The 12,077-nt window shown below is 37.2% G+C and overlaps 1 protein-coding gene across 1 annotated transcript in view; it reads left to right on the forward strand.

Annotated features, from left to right (window-relative positions):
* CYFIP2 (cytoplasmic FMR1 interacting protein 2) overlaps positions 1-12,077 on the forward strand; it is a 143,228-nt gene that overhangs the window by 52,859 nt on the left and 78,292 nt on the right. Inside the window, exons 14-16 of the mRNA XM_051978795.1 lie at positions 4,437-4,603; positions 5,555-5,702; positions 9,094-9,247. Of these exons, the coding sequence (XP_051834755.1) occupies positions 4,437-4,603; positions 5,555-5,702; positions 9,094-9,247 (469 nt within the window). The remainder of the gene's footprint in view (positions 1-4,436; positions 4,604-5,554; positions 5,703-9,093; positions 9,248-12,077) is intronic.

Genomic DNA, 12,077 nt, shown 5'->3' on the forward strand with positions numbered 1-12,077 from the left:
TCCCATTTATCTATCCCAAGAGAAAAGTGCAATTATCACCTCCACTTTATAGATGAGGAAACTGAGGCAGACAGATTGAGTGACTTGCCCAGAATCTCATGAAAAGCAGGGTTAGAATTCAGATTTTCCTGTTTCCAGGTTCAGTGTTCTTTCTTTACTGTATCCCCTCTCTGCCTTTTCTAATCTTGGTTCCTGGGAAGCACCAATCATCAGGGATTGTGGTATTTGCCACCAGAACCTAAAACTGATCATCAATTCATTTCTCATTGAGTTTGGGTGAATATTTTGACATCCCACTGCCATTATGGCTCAGTGCTTGTTTGGTTACTTCCAAGATCCATGTTTTCTTCAGTGTGGGTGAAACTTCATACCTTAGAACAGGGGTCCTCAAACTACTGCCCGCGGCCAAATGTGGCAGTTGAGGACAATTATCCCCCTCACCCAGGGCTATGAAGTTTCTTTATTTAAAGGCCCACAAAACAAAAGTTTTTGTTTTTATTATAGTCCAGCCCTCCAACAGTCTGAGGGACAGTGAACTGATCTCCTATTTAAAAAGTTTGAGGACCCCTGCCTTAGAAGATGGTGCAGTGGAAAGAATGCTGAATTTCAAAGCAGAAGACCTGGTCTTAAATTCTAATTCCACTTCTACTACTTGGACAATCACTTGGTCTCTCTAAGACTCAGTTTCCCCATCTGTAAATCAGGGGGCAGCTAGGTGGTTGAAACTGGAATCAGGAAGACTCATTTCCCTGAATTCAAATCCAGCCTCAGATACTGCTGGCTGTATGACCCTGGGCAAGTCACTAAACTCTGTTTACTTCAGTTTCTTCGGCTGTAAAATAAACTGGAGAAGGAAATGGTAAATGAACTGCAGAAGGAGATGGCAAATCACTGCAGTATCCTTGACAAGAAAATCCTAAAGGTGTCATGAAGAGTCAGAAATGACTGAACAATGTTCTTTCTTCAACGGCATCCCTACTGAAATGGACAGCTGGACACAGAAAGTCTGGATTACTATAGAGAAACAGATTTGGGGCAAATTGTTTTAAGCTATTTGATGTCAGCAGAGGAGACAATGCACACTCACTAGAGACATGGAAAGAAAAAATGTGAAAGACCTAGATAAGCTCCTGCAAGTCTTCAATGTTAGGAAAAGCAGCCAGATTGACCAAGAGATAGTGGTCTGTGGGTGTGGAATGAGACATGCCCTTTCAGACATGGCCAATGTGTTTGTTGATTAAATTTTTTTTACTGTATTTTTTCACTTAATAGCATCTTATTTTTTCCAATTACATGGAATGATAATTCTCAAACTTCATTTTTGTAAGATTTTGCATTTTTCTCTCCCAAGCAATATGATATGGGTTATACACGGACAACCATGTTATACATATTTCCACATTATTTATTATATTTTAAAAGGGAGCTTTTATTTATTGTGGGTAGAGTTCAGGAAACGAGAAAGGATTGGGAAGAAACAGAGACAGGGCAGTAGTCTCTGCCTTTTTTTACAGATAGGGCAGTAGTCATTTGAGAAAGATACACACACATAAATAGAGTCAGAAAAAGAAAGAGAGACAGAGACAGAATCAGACTTAGAGTCAGAGAAAGAGAGAGAGAGAGATAAAGATACAAAGACAGAGACAGAAATGAAAAAAAGATATTCTCTCCATCCTCCCCCTAAAAGAAGCAGTAGCCCTTGGTTCAGTAAGAGAACCAATCATTGAGTTGACGCAAATCAAATTGAGTCCACAGGTAGCTCCTAAATGTTACCTTCCCTTACATTCATAGAGGCAGCTGTAGGAGGCCCTGGGGAAGGGGTGAGCAGAGAGCTGGAGGAGATGGTTGTAGAATCACTGCTTTCTTCTCATTCCATCAGAATTCATCAATCAACAAGTCTTTATGAATACTGACTGGACTCAGCTGAATAGGCTCAGCTGTAGCTGAAGTGGTTCATCTGGGGGTTTTATTTAACTTTGGGGCAGTCTCTGGACTAATGTTTGTTTGGAGATTTATAAATTTAATGCACGGATTTAAATATGGAAATTAAGTGTTCTAATTGAGGGGGGTCATCATTTAGTTCCAGATTTTGTTTACCACAGGTATCAGCTCTTAGTGTCACAGACTTTAGAGCTAGAAGGGTCCTTCAAGATGGCCTATCATTTTGCAAATGAGAAACCGAGACCAGTTTCAGTAACTTGTAATTTGTTACTTCAATAACTTGTTTAATTCAAACTCATAGTATTTGATGCTAGAGCCAGTGATGTGGCCACCAGATTGCAATGCCTCTTGCAGGGAATTATACTTGTAGACACCTCTGAGCTGGTTTGCATTTAGGCTGCATGAAAAGGAAAACAGAATGCTGACTCCCAAGTAAGGATTAGGAGAGTTCAAGTATTTCCCCCACTAATAGATAAAAAATGTGTGTCAATGTGACCCTGGACAAGTCATCTGACTTGTTTGGAATCTGAGAATCTGAGTTGAAATCCTGACCAAAATAGAAGATTGTGCACTTTTGGGAGGCTTAGGGACTCAGTCTAGGCACAGTCCTTCTATGTTAGAATTCTCCAATAATGTAGATTGAGAAATTATCTTTGAGAATTAATTAGGGCACCAAGAAAGAAAGATAGAGATAGAGAGAACTTCTAGAATGTTAAAAGAAAAAGCTTTAGTAGTTATCTATTACAACCCTTTTACAGATAGAGAAACTGAGGTATGAAATGACTTGAAGTCACACAAGTTAGCCCCAGCCAATTATTTTAACTTATTTCTATTCTACAAAATATCCACTTTACCCAGGTTAGTCCCTAACTTCTCCAAACTGCCATGTATATTCCCACCTCCCCATTTTTACTTCCTCAACTTCTTAACATGCCTTTCTCTCTTTCTTTCCCTTGTCTAAGGTCTACCTTGCCTTCAAAGCTCAGTTTATATCCTTCCAGCTCTGTGAACCTTTTTCTAATTTTGATGAACTGCATGGGTTGAGATGGAATGCCAAAGCTGTGACCCTCTTTTCTCTCCTCCCTGACTCCCTCTCTCCCCCATTATGTGCCTATAATTAAAGGTCTTCATCTGGGTTTTTTCCCACAGTTATCCTGATGCCTTTAAAAATGTTTAATTAATTATTTTTATCTTTAAATTATAGTCATTTCCTTTCCCATCGACCCTTCCCATATGGGAAAAACAATTGAACAAAACTCCTTTTTGTCTACTGATGTATACACTATTTTCATTTGGTGGTCTCACCTTTCTACAGTGAGGAAGGGAATATCATCTTGTTTTACAGCCATTCCTCTTTAATGTCTTCCCCCTGCTCTACCACCAAATCCTGCTTAGAACAAAGAAAAACATTTAAGGAAGATCAATGGACAGAGAGACCTTGTCTGATTGCATTTATCATATTCTTCCTCCATTGATCCCTACTTCCCTATTAAAAGAAGGGACACTTCACAGATCATTTTAAGGAAGGAGCTTTGTCAACATTAAATCACTGTATAAGTGGGAATTATTTTTGTTATTCAGCAGACAAAACTCTTAAGAGTTAGGAATCAGAACTATAACATTCTCATCCCAGCTTTACCAACTCATTGTATGACCTTGGTTGTGCACTTGACCTCCTTTCTCTCACTCCCTTCCGTTTCTTTAAAAAAAATTAATAAGTAAAAATGGAATTGTAATCCCTGTCCTACTAACCTCATGGTTAGAAAGTACTTTGGAAAAATGAAAAAAAAAAGAAAGAAAAATGAACATGAGGAGGAAACTGTCACTATCGAGTCAAAAGGAATACAACACAGCCCCAAGGGGAACAAAGACTGTTAGCTTTGAAAATGATTTTTGTCATGTTTCAGAAGGATTCAGGGATTTCATGGGAAACACAAAGAATGAGGGCAATCTGGGGATCAATCCAGGTCTGCTGTGCTATGTTTTGACCCTATGTTCAGAAATAGGGAAGAACAGTGCTCACTTTTTGCCACTTCAGAGTACCCCAGTAAGGCAGTGTGGTGGATTGGATAAAGGGCCACCTTTAAAAGCCAGTAAAAAAAAATATATATATATATAGTTGTGTGACTGTGGTCAAATCACATTACCTCCTAGAATTCTAGGCAAGTTTCCAAAGCTAAGTTGCAGAACAGTTTCTGATTTTTATATTGATAGAGGGAGTTTCCTCACTAGGATTTTATCACCCAAATGAAATTATAAGTGACTAAAAATTAAATAAATTAAAAAGCAACATGACATTATGGAGTTGGAGTGAAAGAATATGGGTTTGAATACTAAGTCTGCCATTTTACTATCTTTTTGACAACTCACTCAACTTTCCAATACTTTAATTCTTAATGTAAGGATTGAACGTCCCTCTTGCTCTGATGATTCTAATCAAAGACAATTGAATGTACAACCGATATGGTTGATTATCAAATTTGTTTTTGACACAGGTGATAGCTATGATCAAAGGTCTACAGGTGCTCATGGGCAGGATGGAGAGTGTTTTCAACCAAGCCATCAGGAATACCATCTATGCCGCCCTGCAAGACTTTGCTCAGGTGACCCTGAGAGAGCCCCTGAGGCAAGCTGTGAGGAAAAAGAAGAATGTCCTCATCAGGTTAGTGACGGCATCAATGCTGAAACAAAGATCTGGGGTCTCACTTTCTCATGATTCCTACTGGAACAAGGTTTAACCACAACCCAGAGAAGAAATTCTGAGCAGAATAGTCTTCATTAGCATACCATTTTGATTCCTTACTAAATTTCCATGTTATTGGAATTGTCCAATGCTTAGACAAACCAGGTGTATTTCCATATATGGGAGCTGGGCCATCTTCATTAGAGTAGTCCAGGTAACAGATGAAGGAATTTAGCCAAAAAGTCCTAAAAAGGGAGATTTCTCTTTCATCCAAAATGAAAAAAATACCCAATCTATAGGCACCTTAATTAGTCCAGTCTCTGTATTACAGAGTAAAAGCCTTGGAATCAGAAGACATAGGTGAATTCTACTCTGAATGCTGTCTACCTTTGTTACATCAGTTTTCTCATTTGTAAAATGAAGGGGCTGAACTAGATGGATTCTAAAATCCCTTCTAGATTTCTTTCTTTTCTTTTTTTCCATTTTCCCCCAGTTACATCTTTGTGTTATATGTGTATATTCATTTTTGACACATTTCTCTATGAATCATATTGGAAGAAAAAAATCAGAACAAAAGGGAAAAATCATGAGAAAAAAAAAGTGAACATAGTATGTGTTGATTTATATTCCATCTCCATAGTTCTCTTTTGGGGTGTGGATTGCATTTTCCATCCAAAGTTTATTGGGATTGCTTTGGATCGCCAAACTCTTGAGAAGAACCAAGTCTATAATATTTGGTCATCGCACAATCTTGCTGTTACTGTGTATAATATTTTCCTAGTTCTCTAGCTTTTTTTCTATGACTATGTGATCTTCCACCCAAGTTATTTCCCTTTACATGAGTTTTAGATTAATTTCCTGTCACATGAGTTTAGATTAATTTTCTCTCTTGGAAAACCAGGTCTGATTTCATGTCCCTTCCTGCTCCAGTGTCCTACAGGCTATTCGGAAAACAATCTGTGACTGGGAGGGAGGTCGAGAACCCCCCAATGACCCTTGCTTGAGAGGGGAAAAGGATCCTAAGGGTGGCTTTGACATCAAGGTTCCACGTCGAGCTGTTGGACCCTCTAGCACTCAGGTAAGAAGCACCAAGTACAGCCCATCAGATAGTTTGGCTTGGAGGTTGCAGGCCCAAACCAACAAGAAGACAAAAAATAAAAATAAATACTCTATTCTTATCATTTCATCTTGCATGGTATAGTAGAAAGAACACTGGATTGTGCTTCAGGAGACCAGAATTTTTGTTTCAGATATGACACAAATTCTTTGTGTGACTTTTGAGTAACCTCACTTTTCCATATTTCTGTCTCCTATCTGTGACACAGACAATGATGATTCCTCACCTTCCTTACAGGTTTCTTGTATAGTACAAATGAAGTAATATACATAAAAACTCTGAAAAGTATAAAATACCAGACAGGTATAAGGTAATACTATCTATATGTAGCAGATATTCAATAGTAACATATCTATATGTTATCATTTCTCTCTGTTTCAAAAAGAATAGTATTAATTATAATAGTAGCTTTGGGAGACATATCCCAAAAAACTCTTGGGAATTTGAGAAAGATTGTTTTCTAAAAGGATTATGGGAAAAAGAATTCATTAAGACACATTTTTTTTCCTGGTGTCCTCCTATATAAGAAGGGAATATTTCAGTTAGTATAATGGGACTTTAGAGCTAGAAGGGAGCCCAGAGATCATCAGAAATATCGCTCTGATTTTACAGAGTTTCTGAGAAATGATGTGACTTGCTCAAAACACATAGCTAGGAAATGGCAGAAGCAAATATCAAATGCTGGTCTCCTGACTCTAAACCCAATCATCAATCCTTTATACCATAACCATCTCCAAATATTTATGTTTCATACCAGAGTCAATGATCTTTTCAACTCTGAATGCTTTAGGGCATTAAACTGTGTTGTGATACAGGAGCCACCTGCCAGTGGCTGCTGGAGCTCTAACTCAGACCTGTAGAAAGGATCTCTTCCTGTGAGAGGATGATGATAATACAAGGAGACTGAGAGGCATTTGTGTTCTCTGACCTCCCCACTGAGAGGCAGTTGCATTGTCTGACCTCTCTCCTTTTCCCTCTTGACTTCAATTTATTTCATTCCCCCAAAACTGAGTACCTGGGTACTACTGGCAGGCCTGAGAGATGAGCAGGAGAGAAAGGAGATGAAAATAGAGTAAGAAAAGATGCTGAAGAAAAGATGAGGAAAATAACAAAATATAGATGGAGAGGAGAAGTAAAAGAGAAGGGAGTTGGATAGTCACTTTAACTCTGTTGACCTCAATTTCCTTATCTGTAAAATGGGAATAATGATAACATCTACCTTCTAGAATTATTGTGAGGATCATCTGAGATACTAATGTTTGAGAAGCACTTTGTATAGTACTTGGGACGTAGTAAGCACTATATAAATTAGCCAATATTATTATTGTTGAGGAAAATTGTGAGTAGTAGGGAATAGGAGAGGCTCACAAGCATTTATCCTTCTAGAGCAATCCCATGCTGGCCTCTATCTTTTCTCAGTAACAACATCCATGAATCTCAGTATTTCTTAGATATTGCACACCTTAGATTTGCACATTCTTAGATTTGCACACCTTTGTTTTATAATCATTTATATTGTAGCATGGGTTCTTAACCTGGAGTCGACAGAAGCCCAAGGGATCCATGAGTAGATTTCAAAGGGAATATTAAAAATTTTAATTTTAATTTTCACTAACTTCTAACAGAAAAATAGCATTTCCTTCATTTGTGAATTAAAAAAAAAATATTCTGAGTAGTGCCTAAGAAGACTGCCAAAGAAGATGAGGACTCTTTAAGCCCTTTATTATTCTCATTAGGTGGTATGATTAGGGAATAGGAAGCACAGGTGCTTAGGGGTATCCTAGGAAGGTCAGTACTATGAGACAGATTGCTGTTGAGATGAGACATTTGAGTTAATCTCTTCCTTGTCCTATTTATCGTGTCTCTGGCATGACTTCCACAGGCAGTAGCAATTTCAACAGCATTGCAATAATTGTTTTTATTGGATTATCTCCTTGTGATAGAGCCAAGGCTTACAACAGCAAAAACTGCAGTATAAATGCTTGAGTCTTGAAAGTTGTTTAGGCAACCTCACTGTTGGTATAAGTTCCAGCAAATCCATATTGCTGGGCATCTTGGATTTAGGGATTGCTGAGTCCCTAGAGTGTTTTAGGAAGATACGACATTAATTCCTGAATGCATCAATAAAATAGCCTTTAATCAGGAAATTGTCCTTGTCAATATATTCATTGGTTCAATTTCTAAAACCTCAGAACAAAGAAAAGAAAAGGGACATGTTGGCTTGGTTTTAAAGCATGCAATCAATAGGCAGTGACAATCAGTCCCTTAAAATAGGGCAAGGATTGTATTGTCTGTTCTTAAGTCATATCTCACTTTTCATAATCTCATGGATTATATCACACCAATACTGTCACATCTCACTCTTTAAAAACCCCATGGACTATATTACACCAGTAATGGGATTTTCTTGGCAGAAACTGGCCTTTTTTTCCAGTGGATAAAGGCAAACAAAAGTTAAGTGACTTGGCCAGGTTCACAGCTAGTAAATATCTGAGGCTGCATTTGAGCTTGTCTTTGTGACTCAAGCCCAGTACTTGATCCACTGAGCCACCAAGCTGGCTCTACAGGGCAAGGATTACTACCCTTATATAGATTGTTGGAGAAAAAACATTAATACAAATACTGCACTATGTACATCAGGTAGAATTCTGACAGAAACTACTTTTTAGACATTATTCTAAATACAAGCATTTCTAGCTCAGAGAGAAATGTCCAAACTGACGTTATCCTTCCATGTCCTTGAATATCTCTCTATACCCAAAGATAATTTGAAGTAATATTTATAGGAAAAGGTCATGATCTATTAAAATATACTTTAGAGTTAACACTCTATTGCATAAAGTAGAATAGTTACTCAATACTTACTCAGTTTCTTCTTTGACCACCCTCCTCAAATGTTCTCCTAGAGTGGTCAAAGGGGACTTCTCTGTGATCAACACCCTTATCCCTCCAGAGTTAAACAACAATTATCTTAAATAGAAAAAAAGCATAATTTTTCTAAATTTGTTTGCCACCCTTATTCCATATTTTTGTTCCATACTTTCCTAAAGGGAAAATTCTAGAAATGACTCTAGGCTAAAGAAATAGTATTTCTTCATATTTTCAGTGGAATTTAAAAGAATGTTTTTAATATATTTCTAAACTATAATAGATGGCTATTTACCTCAAACAATTTAAATTGGTAAAAAATACTTGACACTAAAAGTAAACTGAATGTGGTCAGATCTTTTGCTGATGATTCAGATGTCATCTTATAGTCAGAGCTATTGGGTGTTGCCAGCAGTATTACTATTTTTGGTATTATTGTTAGGGTAAATCCTCTAACTTTCTGGTGTCTTTTTGTCCTTTCAAGCTATACATGGTAAGGACCATGCTGGAGTCCCTCATTGCAGACAAAAGTGGCTCCAAGAAAACCTTGAGAAGTAGCCTTGATGGACCAATTGTTCTTGCCATTGAAGAATTTCACAAGCAATCCTTCTTCTTTACTCATCTGCTCAACATCAGTGGTGAGCCTTGATTCCAAATTCCAAATCAGAAGAATTTGGGAAGGGGGTAAGACCATGTTAATCTGATGAAATCTCTTTTGTTGCCATAATTGCTCAATTCCCTGTGGAGCATATTTATGGTGTGATTTGGGAGGCTAGGGAAACTCAGATCTGTCTGGCTTCTTTTCTTCCTGATTTAGCAAAATTCCTTTCAGCAGATGTTTGTGGCTGGCTTGGCTCATAATCCTCGAGGGAGGAATAGACATAAGCCTCCATGTCCTTGGGGAATAAGTATAACATAACTTTCTTTTTCCTATCACCACATCTGTCAAATTAGCTGTTTAAGATCCATTAATTAGTAATAGCTTACAACAAGAGAGGAGCCCAAGGCATTTCTAATAGTTTTGTTATCTTCCTTTTCCTCCCTGTAGAATGATTTTGTCTAGATTGGACAAGATGAGATGAAGGAAGAGTGGTACAGGGACATGGATAATGATCTCATGTGTGAGAATCTTGGATGATTTATACAGTCAGGATTGCTCCAAACTTAAGTCATGGCTTCATTGCCCTCTAAAGTTAGTACAAAATTTATTTTCCAAAAATTAGTATAGACTGTGATTCTATAGACAAGTTGATGAGTCAGTCTGATAGTAAATAACTAGAATACAAGAGAACTATAATATATGCCCTCTGACATTTTCTATTGGAAACACTAGATTAATGCTCATGAAACGATTAGAAAGTAGGTCAAAGTCATCAATTAGTCAAGCCTTTATTAAACACTTATTATGTTTCAGACACTGTGCTAGGTAGGAAGGAACCAAATACAAAGAATGAAATAATTCTTATCTGAAAGGAACTTACATTCTAACAAATGTATAAACATCAAGGTGTGTTAAGAGAAAGGAAATTAGTTTTGGCTGGAGTAATTAGGCTGAGCTTCAAGGAAGATGTGGAATTTGAGCAGGTTCTTTTTTTTTTTAATAGCTTTTTATTTTTCCAAACATATGCAAAGATAGTTTTCAACATTCACGTTTACAAAACCCTGTGTTCCAAATTTTTCTCCCTCCATTCCCCCTGTCTCCTCCCATAGACAACAAGCAATCCAATATAGGTTAAACATGGCAATTTTTCTAAACATGTTTCCACATTCATTATGCTGTGCAAGAAAAATACAATCAAAAGGTGAACAAAAATGAGAAAAGAACAAGCAAGCAAACAACAACAACAAAAAGGTGAAAATACTGTTTTTTTGATCCACATTCGTTCTCCATAGTTCTCGCTCTGGATGCAGATGGCTCTTTCTATCAAAACTCTGCTGGAATTGCCTTGAATCACTTCATTGTTGAAAAGAGCCAAGCCCATCACAGTTAATCATCATATATCTTGTTGCTATGTACAATGTTCTCTTGGTTCTACTCACTTTACTCAGCATTAGTTCATGTAAGTCTTTCCAGGCCTTTCTGAAATCAGCCTACTGGTCATTTCTTGTAAAGTAATAATATTCCATTACATTCATATGACATAACTTATTTAGCCATTCCCCAACTTATGGGCATTCACTCAATTTGAACAGGTTCTTGAAACAGGAACAGAAATTTTTTAGGAGGCATCTGGCTTAAGTGACTTACCTAGGGTCACACAGCTAAGAAATATCTGAAGCTATATTTGAACTCAGGTCCTCTTGACTCCAGGCCCAATATTCTAGCCACTGTGCTATTTAGCTGTCCTAAGAATAGGATTTAATATCAAAGAGCAGAAAAGAAACTTCTCAGGTGAGAAAGACATTAAGCAATCAACATAGATGGGAGGCAATGAAGGCATTAAAGAGATCCATCTGGTGTGAGCCGAGTTTATTTTAGGGATTAATGAGAAGTAGAGATGAATAAAATTATTTTGCCATATAATAGATATTCTCCAATTTTCCATAAACTTTTTTTTATTTCAAAAATATTTTATTTTTCCAGTTACAAAGATAATTTCCAACATTTATTTTTGTAAGATTTTGAGTTCCAATTTTTTTGCTGCTCATCCTTACCTTCTCATTCCCCTATATTATTTATGTTTTGAAAGAAAAAATCATAGCAAAAGGGAAAAAGCATGAGAAACAAAAAGCAAATTAAAAAACATGAAAATAGTATCTGCATTCAGCCTCCATAATTCTCCATCTGGATGTAGAGTTAAATCTGTCATAGTTGATCATCACATAATCTTGCTGTTACTGTTCACAATGTTCTCCTGGCTCTGCTAACTTCATTCAGCATCACTTCAGGTAAGTCTTTTCAGGCTTTTTGGATATCAGTCTATAATTTCTTCTAGAACAATACTATTGTATTACATCCATATACCACAATATACTCAGCCATTCCCCAACTGATGGGCATCCACTCTGTTTCCAGTTCCTTGCCACCACAAAAAGGGCATATGTGGGTCCTTTTCCCTTTTTTATGATCTCATTGGGATATAGATCAGCAATGATACAAAGGATTTTATAGTCCTTTGGGCATAGTTTCAAATTGCTCTCCACAATGACCGGATCAGTTCTCAACTTCCCCATCAATGTATCAGTGTTCCATGACTCATCCAACATTTATCATTATCCTTGCTTGTCATCTTAGCCCATCTGAAAAATGTAACTTATTTTAATTTGGATTTCTGTAATTAATAGTGATTTAGAGCAATTCCTGTTATTTCTTTTTGATCTCCTTAACCATCTTCTGACTGATAACTCCTAAAACTCTTGTTGTTATGGCTGCCTCGAAGGCCCTCCATTAGTGCTCCTACTATTCTGTCAACATTTTTGTCCTTTACTTCTTCAGGACAACTGGTGGCTACCACGATCTGCAAAGAC

The sequence above is a fragment of the Antechinus flavipes genome, chromosome 2 (genome assembly GCF_016432865.1).
Source record: "Antechinus flavipes isolate AdamAnt ecotype Samford, QLD, Australia chromosome 2, AdamAnt_v2, whole genome shotgun sequence".
Classification (NCBI taxonomy): Eukaryota; Metazoa; Chordata; class Mammalia; order Dasyuromorphia; family Dasyuridae; genus Antechinus; species Antechinus flavipes.